General features: G+C 36.9%; 1 protein-coding gene and 1 pseudogene across 1 annotated transcript in view; both read right to left on the bottom strand.

Moving 5' to 3' along the window:
* Nucleotides 1-300: 300 nt before the first annotated feature.
* Nucleotides 301-22,182, bottom strand: part of KPNA1 (karyopherin subunit alpha 1) — a 76,563-nt gene continuing 54,681 nt past the window's right edge. The window contains exons 11-14 of the mRNA XM_054575217.1: nucleotides 16,490-16,615; nucleotides 14,662-14,789; nucleotides 6,640-6,818; nucleotides 301-4,327 (exon numbers count right to left, since the gene is read on the bottom strand). Of these exons, the coding sequence (XP_054431192.1) occupies nucleotides 4,140-4,327; nucleotides 6,640-6,818; nucleotides 14,662-14,789; nucleotides 16,490-16,615 (621 nt within the window). The 3' untranslated portion in view covers nucleotides 301-4,139. The remainder of the gene's footprint in view (nucleotides 4,328-6,639; nucleotides 6,819-14,661; nucleotides 14,790-16,489; nucleotides 16,616-22,182) is intronic.
* Nucleotides 19,536-21,026, bottom strand: LOC129071616 (inhibitor of growth protein 1-like; annotated as a pseudogene).

The raw sequence follows: 22,182 nt of genomic DNA, 5'->3' as shown, positions 1-22,182 counted from the left end.
TAGCCAAATACCTGGGACACAGCAGATAATTTATCTTTATTTGACCTATAGGAAAACAAACTGACTTGTCTCCCCTTAGTTGAGAACAGGATAGAACTTCACCTACCCTGGACACTTTCTTCCCCCAAACTTCCAGATACATTTATGTCCTGTAACAATTTGATGTTTTTAAAATTAGCGATTTTGTTTCACTTTACCGCACATACTATATATATATAATATATATATATTATATATATATACACACATATATATATACATACACACACACACACTATATATCACTTTCGATGATAGGAAAAGGTAGCCCCAAAATTTCCTACCTGGTAGATAAGTATGTACTCTGCTCACTTCACAATAGAATAAAATGGCTTTATTAATTTCAGACAGCAAAAAAAATTCAGATTTGAGACTGCCATGTGTAGGTACACCTATCTCTGCAAATGAGCAAATTTTGGAATGTAGGAGGTAGCATACAGCTTATAAATATGAAAAACAAACAATGCCCATCAAGAAGTGGATTCCTTTACTGAACATCATTCTTAAACATCACAATTTTCTAATACATATACAGGGCAGGACAAAAGTAGGTTTACAGTTGTTCATATGGAATACAATACACAATAAGCTGTTTACTCACAAATGTAAACCTGCTTTTGCCTCACCCTGTATGAAAAACCCCCAAGCCCTAAAACAGTTATAACTTGCCTATTAATATAAAAATGTTCGCAAAACTAATGAGCCAGAAAGAAAAGTCCTTCAACCCAAGGTAAACCCTTTTGTAATGCAACCTCAAATTTTGGAAATAACTAAACTATTTATTTAGCACTAAGGAAGTAAATTTCAAAGTTGCCTGCGGGTAGCCATGTATTGATACAACAGAGGATTTAGATGACAAAGATTCATTTATAATATATACTACATATTTTTTAAGGCAAAATCAGCAACAATCTGGAATAACTCAGATTTATTGGGGGATAGTTATCAATGTTTCTATCTGTGACAATAATGATGAAAATGACCCAGAGTCCATTCAGTTTTATCTGGCAAAGAAACAATCCTAGGGCAATAATAGTTTTCAAAAGCAGTACAGCTGATAAAGGTGGTTTTAAAGGGTCCCAATTACTTAATGACAACATGAATTAATGTGTTTCATAGGAAAGTCTGTCCACTAAATCTCACCATTCTTCTTATCTATCATTTCCACCTTTCTCAATCTAATCATATTTTACCTGCTGGTCCTTCGGATACAAGGCGCCACTACTCCCAAATCCTCTCAGTGCTTTTTTCCCCACAGAAGTTCTCATTACAAAGAATCTATATTGAAAATTTTGAGCAGAAAAAAAGGGGTTGGCGGTGGTGATCAAGTCACTTCTCCCCTCATCAGTATATAAAACCGCAGTTTTCTGGTGTTGAAATTAATGTGCTTTTGTAATGAGTACCATCTTATTGATAGGGTATATTCAATAGACTGAAATTAAGAGAATCTGCCAGGTAGAGAACTAAAAATAGGACTTACAGTTACCTCCTGAAATGTCATTTTTACCACAAAAAAAGGCTGCTTTCTCAGTTCCAACAGTTATGCTGGGATTTAACATTTAGTCAATTCCAATTTTTATATTTAAAAAACACCATTATGTTCTAAGAAAATTTTTGCTTGTGGCTCATGAAATTCTAAGACAGGAGCAAGATAAATTCCTGTTTTAAACAGAAAATAGACCACATTAGTTGAGTGGACTTTGTTTTAATTCATTCATTAAGACACCTGCAATTGCTGGCAAAAATTTCCAACATATGCTATTCTAATGTGGAGAAACCACTTTGTGTGCTTTTTATTTTTTCCATTCAAATTGGTTTATCAACATGAACTGAAAAAATTTTAAATTATCCAAAAGGTACATAATTTAAAACATTCTAAAGAAATGACGTGTTACCAGTAATTTACAATTTTTAAAAACTCAGCCACAAAAGAAGTCAAAGCTAAAAACAAGACTTTTGCTATGAATCAGTGCTTCTATTACCCTTCTGAAAGAAGTTATATTTTAACGTGATGTAAAGGCAACATTGAAAGTTTTTCTTTAAATTAACCACCTAACTTGTCCCTAAAGTTACAAAGAATCAAAGTCTTTTACAGGTCAAGTGCAGTAAACTAAAATGTTCTTTCAGCACAAAGCAGCACTAGAAAAAGTAACAGTTATAAACGCGCGAGTTGACTAGTTTGCAGTGGCTGCTCCACCACCAACAGACATCAGACTGTATCCATCCAGAGCGGACACAACTACAGGTTAGGTGTGAAGACTGTGTCACAGGCTTGGCTGAAATGTCCTTTGTCTTTTTTTCTTTTTATTTTAAATGAAGTGGATTTTTAAAAAGTTCAAATCAGGTCGTGTAAGTTGACTTCTTAATTGACATGATGAGGTATGAGAGCGCTGAATATCCCTAACACTCAGCGGGATTTACCAGAGATGTAGAATAGCTTGTGAGGGGAATTCCCAAAGAACACAACTTTGGGGTTATAATGAACTCGAGAAGAAGACAAGATTAAAGAGGATTAAAAGGGTATTCTCTAAAACAGAAGTGAGCAACTCTTCCTTCTGAATTCATTTTGAATAGCTCATCAACAAATATAAATCTTCTGCAATAGTGTGTCCCAATATTGAGTCAAGATGGCCAACTAGCACCAAGAAGTTGTATGTTCGGCTGCAGTTCTCTTGGCAATTACACTTATTTTTTTGTTCCAGTCCAAGCACAAATGTACATCACTGAAGACAGTACTGGAAGTGCCATTTGCAGGTACAGACTGCAGTCATTAAATGAGCCAGAAGGCAGAAACTTTTTATTTCATGACGGGGGGGAGGGCAACTTCACCGGGCAGTACTAACTTGTACGAGATAAAATGACATGATTTGGGGGACAATAGAGTTCTAAGAAAAAGATCTCTGCCCTTATTTGAGTTAACAGGTCATGTTGAGAAGACGGTTATTCATTTATGATAAGGACGCTACATTAAGGGATCACATCTGCAGCATGGATACATTAGAATCATGCTGCATCCAATTAAAAAACACTTCCTAAGTAACCTTTAAAAGTGATGTGTTATCTGCCAGTCACAGAGGGGAAAAGCACCTAGGGTGAACTCGAATTTAATGAGGACCTTATCAGGACCACAAAGCCTGAAACATTTGTTTAAATGCAGAAACACAGCTTCTAGTCACACTGGTTAAGTTTGGGAAAACTGGAGGGGTTTTTTGTTGTTGTTTATTTTTCACTTTTTTATTGAATTACAGAATATGTTTTAGATTACTAAGGATTCTAAATCAGTCTTCAACCAGCATTAGAACTGAACCACTTCCAAATCCTAAGACATGGAAGACCAAAGAGAAGCAATAGCCATACAAATTACTATGTGCCCCTCTCCTTTCTGCTCTAAGGAAATCTTCAAACCAGTATCACATCTGAGAATCAAGTGTTAATGCTTCAGCATTCCTGACAACTAGAAAGCACATTCACTGAAGGCTGAAGGTGAAAGAGCAGATGGTTTAACTTTAACAGCTGTGAAGAATGGCGCCAATGTAGGAAAGAAAACCATCCAATCTCAGTAAGTATTAATGCAAATTTGGCTAGAAAAAGCCACCAGGTAATCCAAAGGTTCACTGTGGAAGAACTCATGAAAAGTACTCTGATGTATACACAATAGGTCTAACCATCTCCCTTGTTTGCAAGTAGTTGTGTGAAATTCAAGATAAAGTTTTAGTCTCATCTTTTAAATGTCAGTATTTTTCCCCACTTAAAAGGGAATGAAGGGGAGCCCTCTTTTCCCCCCACACAAAAAAGGAGAGCCACATTAATGTGTATATTCCTATGACTCTTATAATAAGTGCGGATCTCCAAAACCTAGGGATTTTCCTTAAGAGAGTGGGCCATTCTGGTTACACTTTTCTTAGAAGGGTAATCCACCACAGAGAGCCGGAGGTTTTCCAGATGTGTGTAAGAGAGCAGGTGCGCAAGACAAGCAAATGAGCGCAAACAGTATTATGGAAAACATTTGAGAAGTTAGCTCCATGAGGACTGTGGGCTCCACAAGAGGACTTGACTGGGTAGCCTGGTCTGACACAGGAACATAAAACCAGTGTATTGCTTCAAAGCTGGAAACCTTCCATAGGAGCCTCACATTGCTGGAAGATGTACTGCTGCTGGCTAAGGTCAACCTGGGGCGCAATGCTGCTGTCCTCATCCTCGGTACCAAAATAATGCTCAATTAGATCAAAGGCCTTCTGGTAGATCTCTTGGTTTTCATGACTCTGCAAGAACTCAATTTTATCCAGACCTAGAATAAAGAATAGTGGAAAAGCTCATTTATTTGTAGGAAATTCCAATGAAGCAATGTTTTGCCCTTTGTCTCCTTTCTTGAGGTAAAGGAAGACTCTCTTCCCTACTTATATCTCGTTATGTATTCTGTAATAGCATAGAAAGTATTGCTTGACATTATATCTGAATGCTAGTATTACAAATTGACATCTTAAGCCCGTGTGCAAGCAACAGCCAGTCCCCATATCATCCAGTTCCTAAGGCCAGTGGCAGAAGAGTTCCTACTGGACTGTACTTATGGCCTAATTAATTCTTGGCTCTGATTACCTGGGCTCTGAGCTATCCAGTATCATTCAACAAATGTGTAATATCCTTAAATCGGTCAGAATGAGTTTCTATTGCTTAAACTTACAAATCCTACTAAAAATTAGCCAACACATTCTCTTTATTAAGTTCAAGCCCATCTGAACTAGGCTTTCTTTCACTTGCAGGCATAAGCAGTCTAACAGATATAGCAATACCAGAAATAAATACTAACATTCCTCAAAGGGAAAAAAACATATATTCATATACAATGGGGACTCCAAAAAAACAGAATAGAAAAAAAAGTGTATTTATTCTTACATGTTTAAACTTCAATCACCTTCAAAGAACTCTCCATTTGATGCAATACACCTGACACCTTTTTTTTCCACTGCTTAAAACAGTTTTTGAACTCATCAATTTTGATGTCTTTTAGTGCTTCTGCTGATTTTTGTTTCACCTCTGCCATACCGGCAAAACGTTTCCTTTTGAGGGCTTTTTTCAGCCACAGAAGGAACAACAAAAAAAGTCACTCAAGGTGGGTCTGGGTGAATAGGGAAGGTGGGGCACAGGGGTCATGCCATTTTTGGTCAAAAACCGCTGAACGCTCAGCGTAGTGTGGGCAGGTGCACTCGTAAACCATCCATCTTACAATGGGCAAATGTGTCAAAAGACTCTTCAAAAAAAATTCACTGACACCAAACACAACTTCCTCACACCTGCTGTTACAATGAACAGATGGGTTCCTAGAACACTGACCTACCAAGGGAAACCTGTACTACAAGGGGCCCGTCCGCCAGAAGATAATTCTTTTTTTGGAGGGGTCACCTCTTGTACATATCCATACTAAAATATATATAAATAAAAAAAGTAACAATGGTTATCTCTGTGGAGAAAGATCTCTGAATAAAGATCATTTTTCTGCCCTGGCTGGTGTGGCTCAGTGGATTGAGTGCCGGCCTGTGAACCCAAAGGTTGCCAGTTTGATTCCCAGTCAGGGCACATGCCTGGGTTGCAGGCTAGGTCCCCGGTAGGGAGCACGTGAGATGCAACCACATATTGATGTTTCTCTCCCTTTCTTTTTCCCTCCTTTCCCCTCTCTCTAAAAGTAAGTAAAATCTTTAAAAATTTTTTAATTTTTTATACATTTCAAAATTGCTTACACTAAAAGCAGGTATAGCTTTTATAATCAGGTTTTAAAAAAAAGTTAAAAATCATTTTGGAAAATAATTCTGCATTAGCTGTTCAATTTGAAAAATGAATGTACCCCCATGACACCTAATTCCAATCTCAAAACAAACAAACCCCAGAACAGTGGTTTTTAACCCTGGCTATGCATTAAACCACTTAAAGAACTTAAAAGGTTAAAGTACACTGGTAAACTGATTGACTGAGTTAAGACTGGTATTAGAAGAATGAGGACGCCAAGTAACTTTTTAAGATGAAACTCTTGGAAATCTTTAAAAACTGGTTTGAGAGAGAAAAAAGGAGGGAGAGAGGTTGGGGGAAGGGAGACAGGTTGGAAGGAGGGAGAGAGAGAAACATCTACTTGTTGTTCCCCTTATTTATGCATTCACTGGTTGATTCTTTTATGTGCTGTGATCAGGGATTGAACCTGCAACCTTGGCATATCAGGACCACACTCTTAACTGACTGAGTTACCCAGCCAGGGCTTATTCATTAGAAACCTTTAAAGTCAGGAACTCTTTAGGGACACAGGAGCTGCTGGGTGCAATGCAAAATCACAGCTCTTAATCTTGTAAGAGAAAAGTAGTCAGGCAGCATCTACAGTAGATATGGATGTTCCTGAGGCTCAGATGGACTAGTAAGAATGCAAGAGTACTCACAAGAAAAAGCAATCAGGCAACTGGGAAGATCCTAAGAAGCCAATGCTTGTTTCTCTTCATATTTACAATACATATTTTCTTTGTATGTGTTCTCTAATGACAGATGTGGCCAGGCCAAGAGAAAAGCAAAGAGAACAAGAAAATAGTAATTTCAGGACATCCAATTAATACTCTATCTTACCATAAGCTTCTTCAATCAAAGCACAGTAGGGATTAATGCCAGTGCCGTTTCTTTTGGCTTCTTGTTCTCCGAGCCTCAGGATATTTTCCAAGCCATTCAGAGCAACCTGTACAATCTTAGAGTCCATGACTGTGAGAAGATCACAGAGTGGCTTGATACAACCCAGTTCAACGAGGTACCTAAGTTAATAAAAAGAGTAACTTACTAAAACAAAGATTTTAATTCAATAAAACTTACCAGGCTGGTGGAAGGGTCATCATCAACCTGACTAGAGAGAAAAAAAATAAGCACCTATTCAACAATACAAGATACCTTATTATACAAAAAAATAAAAACAAAAAAACACCCTGCAAATAAATGAAACAAAACCAGTCCTCTAGCAGCCAGTTCCATTCCTTTTTCCTTCCACAATTACTGGACACCAAGAAACTGGAATACTCTTTTCTTTTCCAATATGAGCAACTCATAAAATACAATAATTTCATCTTTGTTTCTACAGATAACTACATCTCTAAAACATGACACAACTGGTGTGAAAGTCAGCATATCAGGCCACTGTATTTTGTACATAGAACACTAAAAATTAAAGCTAAGAAGTCAACTCAATATTAAAATGAGCAAATGATCTGAACAAACACCTCACCAAAGATATACTAATGGAAAACAAGCACATGAACAGATACTCAACATCATATTACATGTCATTAAGGGACTGTAAATTAAAACAACAATGACCCTACATACCTATTAAAATGGCTAAAACCCAAAACACTGACAATATCAAATCCTGGCAAGATGTGGAACAACAGAAACTGATTTTTTGTTGGTGGGAATGCAAATTAGGATAAACCAATTTGGAAGACAGCCTGGCAGTTTTTTACAAAGCTTTCTATACAATCTAGTAATCACACTTCTTGGTATTTACCCAACTGAGATAAAACTTAAATCCAACAAAAACCTATACAACTAATATTTCCAGCAGCTTTATTCATAACTGCCAAAAACTGCAAGCAACCATGATGTTCTCTGATAGATGAATGAATAAATAAATGGTAGTCCATTCTGCCAATGGAGTATTATTCAGCAATAAAGAGAAATGAGCAATCAAGCTATGAAAAACCATGAAGTAACATTAAATGCCTATTACTAAGTGAAAGAAGCCAGTCTAATAAGACTCCATACATATTATTCTAAATATATGACATCCTAGAAAAGGCAAAATTTTTTGTGAAGACAACAGAAAGAACATTGGTTGCCATAGATTTGTGGGGGCGGGGGGAGGGGAAGGGAGCAGAGGACTCAGTGAAATAGAGGGCACTGTCAGGGTAGTGGAACTGTTCGTGTGATACTCCAATGGTGGAGCCATAACACTGTGCATTCACCAAAACCTGTGGAACTGTACAACACAAAGAATGATCATTAATATAAACTATGAACTTTAGTTAATAATTTATCAGTATTGGTTCATTAACTATACAAAATGTAACTACACTATGTGAGATGTTAATAATAGAGGAAACTGTGCAGGTGAGGGATGTGTATAGGAACTCTACTCTGTACTATCAATTTTTCTATAAATCTAAAAAGTTTGTTAAAAAAAGCCCTAATTTGTTTTTTAAAAAGTAGTTTTATGGTTTACTTAGCATTATTATTTACTTAGGAGTGAAATTTAATAGCACTGTGCCTAATTTTGTTTAAATATTTCCTGACAATTCAGACTACATGCTGCATGAACAGAACAGGTCAGTTATCTAGCCTTAAAGCCACTGCTGACCATTTCCCCTACTTTTAATACCACAGTTTTTAGTCAACCCTTTCTTCAACGTTATCTATATAATTCTCATTATTTTTTCTTAAAAAACAAAACCAAGCCTCTTTCTAACTGTCGATATGTTAGTTGTTGTAAATTTGAAAAACAAAAAAAAGCATTCAGAAAAACAAAAAGGTACCCAGAGATAGCCACCACTACTACATTCCAGCTGTGCTACTTACTTCGGGCAAATTATTTGATCTCTTTGTGCCTCAGTTTCCTCAAATGTAAAAGTCTGGGAACCACAGATTTATTACTGTCACAAAATCCCAGTAAAATTTTAGAACAGCAGATTAAAGATGAATTACATGTCTGCACTTAAACTTCACTAGACTATATAGGCAAGTCTACCGAATACCAATTGGTATTTCAGAGACTTGTTCACAATCTCCAAACTGTCCTCAAACTTGATCCTGATCTGCTCTTGATGTGATCTGTTCCTCCCAATAAAAATCCTGGCTGACCTCCAATCCTTTTATTTGACTTAAAAAGTTCATTTAGATTTGTAACATTGGTGTTATATTATGAAAACCAGTGTGCTAAAAACTTGATTAAGGATTAAAAACAAATTTTAAGGATGCTAGAAAGCTTCCAGAACTTGTATATAATTTGTTAAGTGGGTAATTTAAAAATGAACTATAAGATTATAGACTAAAATGTTCTTAAAAACTCTATCCAAAAATATGCTAATAAGCAAATCCAGAGCTCTGAAGATGTGAGATTTTTTAAAAAGATTTTATTTATTTATTTTAGAGAGGGGGAGGGAAGGAGGAAGAGAGAGAAACATCAATATGTGGTTGCCTCTCACATGCCCCCTACTGGGGATCTAGCCCTCAACCCAGGCATGTGTCCTGACTGGGAATCGAAGCAGTGACCCTTTGGTTTTCAGGCCAGCGCTCAATCCACTGAGCCACACCAGCCAGGGCTGAGGATGTGAGATTTTATTTGCAAAATATATTATCAGTACTTTGTATTGTGGCACTATTCATTTAATGAGTTTTGGGTTTTGCAATTTAGCCATTTAAAACATTTTAATGTATATTACCAGATGTGAGCAAACAGAGCAGATGACAACTTACTTTCCAAGGACATAAAGAATTAAAAGCCCTGCTTCCAGGTCAGTGGTGGCATCACTGAGTCACCAGGTACTACTTTGAATACCTTACAAGATCAGAAGTTATTTTCTGATGAAACCACTGGAGATTTAAAGACCATCATAGTGTTATTTTGCTATTGATGCAAATTTCTCTAAAGGCAGCAACGTACACCTAAAAACAAACAGGTGATCAAGGCATCTGGGCTGTTCAGGAGTTGTGAAGCAATATTATTTTGAGAAAATCCTCAGGGGAGGTTTGAAGACTTAAAAAAAAAGACTGGAAAACAAGCACAATTCTATGGTTAAAGTCTGGGAGTATCTCCTATAGGTGGGTATTTCAAACAGCTGGGTAAAGTGAGCACTGGTTATCAATGCTAGTTGGCTTATTGTGGCAGAAAACTACCATTAAGAAATTTTCTGGGTTACATTTGCTAAGGTAACAAGAAAATAAAAGTACCTAGGGATAAACCTAACCAAAGAGGTAAACAACCTATAGTCAGAAAACTACACAACACTGAAGAAAAAAATTAAGGAAGACAAATAAATGGAAACATATACCGTGTTCATGGATTGGAAGAATTAACATCATCTAAATGTCCATACGACCCAAAGCAATTTATAGATTCAATGCAATCCCTACTAAAATACCAGTAACATATTTCACAGACATAGAACAGGCACTTCAAAAATTTATATGGAACCATAAATGACCGTGAATAGCCACAGCAATTTTTAGAAAGGACAACAAAGTAGGAGGGATCACAATACCTGACCTCAAACTATATTACAAGGGCACTGTAGTCAAGACTTTGTGGTACTGGCGTAACAGAGATCAATGGAACAGAACAGAGAGCCTATAAATAAACCCATGTTTCTATGGTCAATTAATATTTGATGAAGGGGGCAGGAGCATAAAATGGAGTAAAAATAGCCTCTTCAACAAATGGTATTGGGAGACCTTGACAGCTATATGCAAAAAACTGAAACTTGACCACCAACTTACACTATACACAAACATAAACTCAAGATAGATGAAAAACTTAAATATAAGTCATGACACCATAAAAGTCCTAGAGGAGAACATAGGCAGGAAAATCTCAGATATCCCATGCAGCAGTATTTTCATCTATGTGTCCCCTAGATCAAGGGACATAAAGGAAAGAATAAACAAATGGGACGTCATCAAAATAAAAAGCTTCTGCACAGTTAAAGAAAACATCAGCAAAATGAAAACGGAACCAACAGTATGGAAAAATATATTTGCCAATGATACCTCGGACAGGGGTCTGATCTCCAAAATATATAAAGAAATCACATGACTCCACCGCGGGAAGACCAAAAATCCAATTAAAAAATAGGCAAAGGACCTGAACAGACACTTCTCCAAAGAAGACATACACAGGGCCCGGAGACATATGAAAGGATGCTCAGCATCACTAACCATCAGAGAAATGCAAATTAAAACCACAATGAGATACCATTTCACACCGGTCAAATGGCCATCATAAAGAAATCAACAAACAATGAAGTGTTGGAGAGGATTTGAAGAAAAGGGAACCCTAGTACATGGGGAGAATGCAGAGCGGTGTAGCCACTGTAGAATACAATACAGAATTTCCTCAAAAAACTAAAAATTGAACTGCTTTTTGACCCAGCAATTCCACTGCTGGGATTGTACCCTAAGAATCCCGAAACACCAATTCAAAAGAAACTATGCACCCCAATGTTCACAGCAGTACAATGTACAATAGCCAAGTGCTGGAAGCAACCTAAGTGCCCATCAGTAAATGAGTGAATCAAAAAACTGTGATATATTTACACAACGGAATACTTTGCAGCAGAAAGAAAGGAGCTCCTATCCTTCACAACAACATGGATGGAACTGGAGAGCATTACGCTAAGCGGAATAAGCCAGGGGGTGAAAGACAAATACCATATGATCTCACCTATAAGGGGAACCTAATAACAAAACAAATAAGCAAGCAAAATATAACCAGAAACAATGAAATAACAAACAAACTGACAGTGACAGGGGTGGGGCGGGGGGGATAACGGAGAAAAGAAGGGGAAGGGTGGTCAAGGAACATGTATAAAGGAAAGACCCTTGGGCAAAACTAAAGAGGGGTAGGACTGTGGGTGGGAGTTGGGGTTGGGTGGGGCGGGGGAAAGGGGTGGTGGAAAAATGGAGACAACTGTAGTTGAACAATAAAAAAAAAAAAGAAAATTTTCTGAGTCAGAAATATAGCCCACAAGAATACATTATCTGGAAAAGGGTATATTTCTCAAATTATATTAAAGTCTCAAACCTGAGAGAGCTGATCTAATTGGTAATTTTACATTTAGGAGTTTCTTTAGGAAGGAGAAATTTATGGGGAAGAAACCCACATACTCCAGAATAGAGGAAAGAGTTCTGAGAGACAGAATTGATCAGATTTCTTTGGATGAGCAACAAACTCAGTGTGTCTAAAATCAGCATCCTCAAATAGGGGTCTGCTTCTTCTGTGTCCTAATATTTATCAACAGCAGCCACATTTTCCCCATTCATCTCTAACTTTTCCCTTTCCTTTGTTACCTACAGCCTGCCACTTAATCCTATAGATCCTGCTGTTCCAAACTCAGATCCATATCCCATGCAATAGCTATTATCTTAATCTTGGCCATCACTGTACACTCAACTACTGCAATGGCATCTTAATTGCTCTCTTTTCTCTCAAAAGACCATCTTCTTCATTTCACTAAGTCTTCCTAAAACTAGGACCTATAGCAAGACTGGTCTGACTCTTCCAATAACATTTATTGTGCACATTCTCTCATACTTCTCGTGCTATTCTCTAAAAATTGCCAAATCTCTACCCAAATGGTAAGTTTCATTTCTTCCATGAAACACTAATTCCAGGCAACATTCTTTATCCCTCATTCTTAAGAACAACAGTATGTGTATATTTGGTTGTATTTAACCTAGAATTATGGGTATTTTCTAAGTTATTCTGATTCCTGCATCTAAATGTTGTCTTCCCAACAAGAATGAGCAGAAGCCACATAGATATCTTAACCAGAGATAAAGTCAGTTTATATTCTATAATCTGGACTGTAATATTTTTGTAATAATCTTTTAAGAAAAGTCTTCATCTAATTAAGGAGGAACTGCTAGAATACTGATAACTAAGTTATTATAAATAGCTATGCCAGATTTTAAAAAGGGGTAGTAGCCATTCTACTCTCCTCTAACAGAGCAAAATCCCTTGAATACTTTCTGATGAAAGCTATCACAGTACTTTAGGAAAGTTTTAAAAATACAGTGTACAGTTTAACCACTTCAATTAAGAGAACTGATTTTGTACACAATGTAGAGACGACTAATAATTATAAATCTAAATCTGAACATAAAACTTTCAACTGTTCAAATAACTTCTATAGCACTGCACATTACTGCCATCTGGTGGTGGCATACTTACAATCATAGTACATACATTAAGTCCTCACTTAACATTGTCAACAGGTTCTGCAACTTGAAGTGAACAGACATAATAAAACCTGTATTACCATAGGCTCATTGATATAAACAAGTTTCTACACTACAAAAAAAAAACAAACCCATTATTCAATGACTTGCTATACCCCAGAACCAGAATCTTGGAGGCTGAAAAAGACCTAATCTCATACAAGATCACATGGAAAGTCTTCTATGAATAACCTGTCCATGATGAACTTTATGGAAACAGCTACTGCACGTGTTAACCTATTTTACCTCTTATTTTCTGTACCTGATCAATTTCTGAAATGTTAGGATTACTTTACCTTTTCACTTTGAAATTCTCAATAGAGCATTAGAAATTGGCATTGGTTCAGTGCCTATATTTAACCCACAAAGCAATAATAGGAGAGGTAATGTTTCCCCAATACTACATGTGAGAAAGGGGCTGAGGCTTCAACACTCACTTGAAACCATCTTTCCCTCATCTACATTCCCCATAAAGTAAGTTAGAGTCTGGGTTCCATTTTTTTCTTCATCACTACTGCTTCTTTCTATCTGAAATACTTAATGGCTCTAATTTAGCATTTAATTATACAATATTCCTTTGAGGAATTGATTCTTCTCCACATTCATGTTTTTCAATTAGTTTACATTCAAATACATTTTGAATGTAAACTAATGTATTTGTTTCAGGTATACAGCGTAGTAGTTACACAATTATATAATTTACAAAGTGTTTTCCCTGATATTCCAACCCACCTGGCACCATACATAATTATTACAGTATTATTGACTATATTCCTTCTGTTGTACTTCACATTCCCATGACTATGTAGTAACTACCAATCTGTACTTCTCAATCCCTTCATCTTTTTCATCTAGCCCCCTAATCCCCCTCCCCTTTGGCAACCATCAATATGATCTCAGTATCCATGAGTCTGTTTCTGTTTTGTTTGTTTATATTATTCTTTAGATTCTACATATAAGTAAAATCATATGGTATTTGTCTTTCCCTATCTGACTTATTTCACTTAGCATGATACCCTCTAGGTCCATCCATGCTGTCACAAATGGCAAAGATTTCATTCTTTTTTTTATGATCCCTATTCATATTTATGCCTTTTCTAGCCACTGGGATTATAAACTGCTACAGGGGCCACTCTATCCTCAAGCTAATATGATCTCTCTCTCTTCACAGAATACTACAGTACTTCAGGAGACACTTGCCTCTACTGAATTTGGCACTTTACCCTACCTAAGGTAATACCTCTCTTTAAAGTCTGGTCAATGAAGACATTTAAACTAAAAATAGCAAGAGTTAGCTATTAAAGTTGAACTCTAAGGATTCTACAAGTAACCTTCCAGACTACTTATGTTTCCGACCAAGCAGCTCCACAGTAGGCTGAAGTCACCCCTATAATCATTTCAACTCCTTCAAACCTCAACTATGTCTTTACTTCTCACATCCCAGAATTTTTTCAGCAGGAAGGAATGGGAAAGGTATAAGGAATTAAATATATATTTGAGTCTAATTATGAAACCAAGTACAATCATCCAAGAGGTTGGAATTGAGCATTCTTAATTGGAAAACAAAAATAATTTTTTCTTTCATTTTTAAGACGCTACCTGGTTAGTACTTACTTGATCTGTTCAGCTGATCCTCCAGAAGTTGCATTTGTGATGGCCCAAGCTGCTTCTTTCCTTGTTCGAAACTCAGCAGTTTGTAATATACTAATGAGGGCTGGAAAAATGTTGGCATCTATCACAGTCTGAAATTAAGAAAAAAATTAAATGGAAAGGGAAATTACAAGATTTATAATGTCTAACCACTATTCTGTACACTTGAAACTAATACAAAACATTGAATGTCAACTGTAAATGACAAAATAAAAATATTTATAAAAGTGTTCATGATACTAATCATAACTTTTCAGCTGGTTTCACTAATGACTATCATCCCCCTGTTAAAAATAAATTACAAGTTAAATCCTCATTATCCCTAAGCCTTTTGGCCACACTTGGTATCAGTTACCCCCTCCCTGGAGTCTGTGACCTTATAATCTCCTAGTTTTCCCTTTGAATTTTCTCTTTTATTGTCCTCTCTCATTCCACCGCCAATAAATGATAAAAGCTCAATTCTCTGTTCCTCTGCTATTCTCATTTCTCTTACAGCACTCACCCTGACATAGGTGTTGTAGCTCTCTCGTACTTCTTTTTCACTGGAGCGCCAGCCCAGGATGGCCAACAGCTTACTTTAGGTCTGCTAATTGCCCCAAACACATCATCTGCCCTCTCTATCAGGTTTACTTTGAAATCTCTCTGGTTTACAAAGGCTCTCTTTGTATTTATTTATTTATTCTAAATTTAGTCAGTCACCATGTCTTTTACGTTTTCAATTTAAAATGCCCTGAGCCCATCTTGTCCTCTCCTCTAGCACAGCCATCGTCCTGTTCCAAGCCGCCAACTCCCATCCAGATTACCAGAACAGCTTGTAGTTGGACAGAGTATTTTATTGAATCCCTCTCATATACTAACACTAAAGAGTCTTCCTCAAATGACTTTCTTCACGTTTCTCCTTAGCTCAAGAACCTAAAATGCATTCATATCATTTCCTTTATCAACTGAGAAATTCTACGTAAGAGACTAGTGGTAGTAGGCAGTCACATGCAGCTGAAATAATTTCGTATCCATGCTACCAATGTCAGTCCCTGGCAGCACTATGTTAGGGGGTGACTAACTCATGTTTTCCTTGTCAATAAGTTTTTCTATTATACCAATGAGGAAAGTAAGCAAAGTTTAGTGGAAACACACTTCATCTTGGTCCTGTCTTTTACTAGAGGTGCTCTTGGGCAAATCATTTTATTTTTCTGAGCCTCGATTTCATCTATAAATGAGAATGTTAGATTAGATGACCTCTATGATTTCACTCAGCTCAAAGTCTCATAAACTGTTTTCCAACCTGTTGTTCCAGCCTTTCTCATGGCCTATGCTGAACCATTTGGCCCACTGCTAGTCTTCCACTTGGGTTACTCCTCCACTGATATAAGGAGAAAGGGAAAGGCAGACAACCAGTTAGAGAAAAATGGGTCCCCGGAGGTTCATGGAAAATCTGAAGCAATCCAATACACGAGTCCACTAGAAAATAAATATTTTACTTGGCAAAAATAAAGCTAATCTGTTTAGCATGAAGTCCAACAAAATACTGCAGGGATACAAGGCACTATTTCACTATCTTGCCAAATCATCAAATAGTAAAGGCAAAGGGAAATACCAAGACCTAAGTGTACATTCAAAAGTTGTAATTTTTTTAAAGTAGGATTTAAAAAAAGAAGTAGACTGACCAAATAAGACAAAAATCTTGAAAATTAGTGGTCTCCAAGGCAATAATGAAAAAAATATATTTTAAAGGCTGACAGAAAAAAAAACCTTACTTATCAATAAAAATTAAAGACAGGTGCTATAAAATTACCTGGATCTGGGCCCTATTTCCCGCTGTGATATTAGATATTGTCCAACATGCTTCCTTTTTGATAGATTCCTTTGGGCTACTGAGCAAATGCAATAAGCTCTGCAGAGCTGAACAATTCAAAATTACCTAAAAGGAAAAGTATGAAAATTTTACTTACTGTATTGATCCAAACAAAAATAAGCAAATTTTAACTTACAAACTCTTAAGAAAAATAAAAGCAAAGAAGTAATATCTTCCCTTAAAATTTTTCAAATAACTTTATACATGTAAAAAAGTATTCAGGACTAGACAGAGTTAGTTTCTAACATTATCAAAGCAGTTTCATTGTACATACTCTCAACTACTAAAACTGTATTTAGTGAAATACGTCTTATTCACCTTCCTGTTCCTAAAGCATATTAAAATACCTTTGGATGGGTAATATATCAAGAAGCCAGAAATTGAGAAGTGGTCAAAGATTTTTAAGTCCTCTGATAACCCTCTCCCTGGTAGTCAATGAACCAATACAGACTGTATGAAGTATACCAGGTGTTTTACAAGCTACAAATATAAAAAGAATATCAAACACCTATCAAACACCTTACAAAGGTGAGAGAGATAAGATAAATACACATGAAGGAGATCTACTTTACCAAAAACTAAAATCATAAAGGTGTCATCACTAAAATAATAGGTGGCAGGCTCAAGAATCAATCACTGAACAACAGACTAGATATCTAGTCCAAAAGCAAATGCAGTTACTTATAAAGAATTAAGTATATAATGAAGTTAATCTTTTCTCCTACAGTAACTAGTGTCTTATTCACTAGATGGCACTAGAATCAAGGGGTTAATTAATTGAAAATATTTTTAAAAAAATCAATTGTTAGCCCAGGTACCAAAATAAAGTTGCAGCTGGTTTAAAAAGTAAATATAAAAGAGAAAACGTTAAAACAGAAGAAAGTATCAGTAAATAGCTGGTTTTGGGATAGTGAAAGACTTTTCAAGCATATAAACAATGAAAAACTGGGAAGGAAATGCAACAGATAAGAGAGTTGTCATCTTTAAAATGTAAATTGGTAAGAGCAACTGAAATTTGAATAAAAAATTGTCTCAAAAATAATGAAAGAAATGCAAATTAAAAGAAATCCTTTTTTCACCTATTAACATAGCTTAAAAAATAAAACTTTAAACACATACAACCTTTATAAGTAACAGTATAAAAAGATGTCACAAAGTACTTTTTTAAATGCCAAAACATGAAGCTTGGAAAATAAACACATCAGAAGTTAAAGATAATACTTGAGGAGAAGTACCCTATTTTGCTGTGTATCATGAGCACCCATGTTTTTGGCCCAGGCTTTCAGGGGAAAAAAAGAAATCCTTCATGTTAATTTTTTAATTTATTTGTATTTAAAAACAAAACCAATTATTGTATTCCAGGGTATTATTTTGCATATGGTTATCATTATTGCTTTGTAGAGTTACACTTTTAATGCATAAGCATAAACAAAAGAATCAAAAAACATTTATATAGATATATCAGTACTGCCCATGTATAATGCACAGAAAAATAAGGATTTTTCCCTCAAAAATTTGGGCAACAAAAGGTGCGCATTATATACAGCAAAATTTGGTAGTTAGGAAAAGACTTTGTAGGGAGTTGGGGAAGGGCACTTTTAAAACAGGTAAGATTTCAAAAGCAAAGAAAAGAAAGAAAGGACAGGGCAAAGAGAAAGGCTGAAAATGAGAAAATGCTGAGATAGGCTATCACAAAGTACCAAAATTAAAACAAAACAAAACAAAACCAAACAAAACAGACCAATGAGGCTCAGTAAGAAGGGTTCTGTATCCTCTAAATTAACAGTAGGCCAAAAGGAAAAAAAAAAAAAAAAAGAATGAGACAAAAATCTTTTAAGTACAAATTCCTTAAAGTCTTTCAAAGTTCTTTAGCTGATGGGTATCAAAGAGCTTGTTTCTAAGAAGAAAATAATGTTATTTTGGGAAAGATTAAGCTGTTATTAGGGAGAATAAATTGAGAAGGATAAATGCTTAGGAGAGTAGGAAGATAAATCAGGTGGGTACAGCAACAACCTACCTGACAAAATAAGACATGGATCTGGTACCAAAAGGAATCAACAAGATCTGGTGATTTACTATATCAAGTATGAGAGATAATGGAGACATCAAATATGACTGCAAAGTTTCAAGTGAGGATAAAGAGTTGTACCATTAATTGCAATGGGAAAAATCAAATGCTGGAACATGCTTTGTGGGGGGAAGAAAGTAAACTGGGGAGACAAATGTGAGACATGCAAGCAGAAATATCTAACAGGTTACTGGAGACATGGGACTGAACGTGAGAGAAGTCAGAACTAGATGCAGAGACTCAGAACCTCACTAGATAAGTATTTTTGAGTCCCTATACATTGTGTCAGTAACGATTAGAGTATAGAGGCATAAAAATGAACAAGATTGACAGTCCCCTCCCACCCACTGAGGCTTACAATCTAATAATTAAGACAGTTAATACAGTGCAGGGTGATAAGTGCTAAGATGGATGAAACAAAAGAAGGAGCACCTAACTTAAGAGTAAGAGAGCAAACAAAGCTTCCCAAAGAAATTAGTGTTTTGTCATACCAAGGCCTGAAGAATGAGAAGCCAGTGGCAGAGTGTACATACACGTGAGGTAGTGGTCAGAGCAGGAATGGCAGGAGAGTGGGGGTGTGGGGGGGAGGTTGCAGAGATGCACTTCATGCAGAGGGAAGAAAGAATGTGTTAAAACTCAAGAGCTGAGTGTGGTCATAGCTAATTGAGGAAAACAGGAAGAGCACAGAGTATGGTGTGGGAATGGGAACACATTTTTGTGAAGAGCAAATACACAGAAATGGTTTAAAAATACAGAAAGTATAAAGGACCATATACTTAAAAGCCTCCTTTATATTCCTGTACCCCAGACACCCAGTTCTTCATAGAAGCAACCAATGTTATTAGTTTCCTATGTACCCTTCCAGAGAAATTTTATGCAAATGTAAAGTATATTGTTTTTCTCTCCTTTCCTTCCTGCCCCTTTTTATACATTATTCTGCCCCTTGTTCTTTTTTAAATGTTTAATTCAAACCTATATATGCAGTTTCTAAAATGCTGACCAACAGATCACTGTTACACACGTGTACCAATGAAAACAAAGAGCAGAGAGAATCTTTGCTATCCCCACAAAAGGAATGGCTCCTTTTCTAACATTATTTAGAAATATACTTATACAGTCCTTGTGCCTCACCAATGGTGGCCATGTAAGAAATACACTGGCTTAGTTCTCCTCACTGTTCAGCAAGGTCCACCCAACTACTTATTATAAGCTCTCTCCGTTTTGGATTTCTCCAGGGCTTTGTTCATGGTTTTCTCATTCTCCTCTCGACCCCTGGAATGGTACCACTTGTGTTTTGATTTATGATTCAGTCCTACAAAGAAGTGGAACAACTAGAAAGGGCACTTGTTGTTGTCACAGCCGATCATTTCTCCATAGGAGACCTGACTGCACAACAGTATGTGGGCTTGTTCAGACGATGGGAAAGTCTGCTTTAGCCTTGGAGCATTTCTTTTTGGAGTCCTTTGCTTTCTTCTCTTTAGGTGTTCCCGAGGTGATGTCATTGTGGTCATGATCATTAGCTGCATTCTCCTAATTCTCAGTTATCATTGCTACACCGTTACCGCGACTTCATTACTGGGCTTTTCTGCCTGTGACTGTCTCGTTCTTGGACTTATCCTGGTCGGCTTTGCCACTGTGGCCAGTGGTGTCACTGACCTCTTGGTGTGCCTCAAAGAGTTCCACGTGGCTGCCCAACTGCCTGGTCCGGTTCTCTACAAACTTCATCATCTGACTAACAATCTGGATCTTCTTGTCACCCAGCTACTGGTTCCAAATCAAGGCGCTGTGAATGCAGTGCAACACTCTTCTCTCCTGGGGGCTGTGTGACTCCCATTTAAACTTCTTATAATACTCATTTAGTTCCTTCAGGATTTGCTCCCCCCATTCCTGGAGGCCACTGGGTCCCTGGGGCCAGGGTGGGAGGTCTGAGCTGTGTCCAGAGCCAGCAGTTTGGCTAACAGGTCTCCCGCTGGCCCCAGAGCACTGCTATCACTCCACACTCCTCCCTTGTTTTTCTTTTTAGACAATATAACCTGGAGAGCTTTCCGTATCAGTGTATAAGAGCTGCTTCCTTCTCTTGCATAGCATTCCATTATATAGCAACCAGATTTTAAATGACTGTAGACAGCACCTAAGGACAATAGAGGGCCATGAAAAGATTATATGGGGGAGGGGGGGACTACAAAAAATTAAAAAAGAAAAAAGAAAAGGAATTAACTTCTGGAGGGCGGGCCCCTTCTAGTACAGGCTTCCCCTGCTAGGTGAGTGTTCTAGGAGCCCATCTGTATCAGTGCACCAGCAGGTGCTGTTGAGAGAGGCTGTGTTCAGCTTCAGCGGATTTTTTTTGAAGACTCCTTTAACGTGTTTGCCCATTTCACGATGGGTGATTTACCATACCACGCTGAGCATTCAGCAGTTTCTAACCAAAAATAGCATGACTCCTGCGTCCCACCCTCCCTATTCACCCAAACTCGCCTCAAGTGACTTTTATTTGTTTCCCTGGATGAAAAAAGTCCTCAAAGGGAAACATTTTGTCCATGTGGCAGAGGAGAAACAAAAAATGGCAGAAGCACTAAAAGGCATCAAAATTGACGAGTTCAAAAACAGTTCTGGTAGTGGAAAAAAAAGTCTTGATAGGTGTATTGCATCAAATGGAGAGTACTTTGAAAGTAACTTAAGTATAAACATGTTAAGAATAAATATACAATTTTTTATGAATAAATTCCAGGTAAGTAAAAGATTATACATGATCAACTCTGCATTTTAAAACCATCCTTCTGGTAACATGGGAATGATACAAGAAATGTAAGCACTACAAAGGGTAAGTAGAGATGGAATAATAGACTTAGAGACTGATGAAAGCAGTGGAGGAGAAAATAATTAATCTGATGTCCAGGTTTTTGCCTCGGACAACTGTTGGTGTCATTTTCTGAGACAGGAAGCATAAATAAGTGGAGGTCCAAATGCACAAGGGAAAACAGTAAGTTTCCTAGTAGATAGAATAAATTTAAAGTAAATATTAGAGTTTGAAGACACCTCAGAGAATAAATCCAATCTTCCTTACTTTTAGAGATTAGAGAAGTGAAGGCATTAAATGTCTTTCTGAAAGTAAATGGTGGTTAAGAAAAAGCTAAGGTGCCCTGACCAGAGTGGCTCAGTTCATTGGGCATCATCCCACAAAGTGAAAGGTCACCAGTTGATTCCCATTAAGAACACATGCCTAGGTTGCAAGTTTGGTCCCTGGTCAGGGTGTGTGCGACAGGCAACTGATCGATGTTTCTCTCTCGTCCCCCTTTCTTATCTCTCTTGAAAAAAGAAAAAGCTAAGGTAAGGCTAAACCTAATTCTTAATTCATATACACAAAGGTGATGGCTGAATTTATAAATAAGATCAGTGAATGAGGCTAAAGGATTATCTAAAGCGAAGAACAGAAAAAGGAGCTCACTAAAGAGAAATAGTAATGAGGGAAGAGATCCAATACTTCATCACCACAAAATCCTAGAAAGAGATGTTAAAGACAATGGCAATGTATCCATATACCTGAGAGATCAGGAAGGAAAATGGC

This window comes from Pteronotus mesoamericanus, unplaced genomic scaffold, assembly GCF_021234165.1.
Source record: "Pteronotus mesoamericanus isolate MK-2021 breed Mesoamerican mustached bat unplaced genomic scaffold, CSHL_Meso_final contig_27, whole genome shotgun sequence".
In the NCBI taxonomy this organism is placed as follows: domain Eukaryota; kingdom Metazoa; phylum Chordata; class Mammalia; order Chiroptera; family Mormoopidae; genus Pteronotus; species Pteronotus mesoamericanus.
The sequence above is the reverse complement of the archived record's forward strand: the minus strand, read 5'-3'. Positions and strand labels throughout refer to the sequence as shown.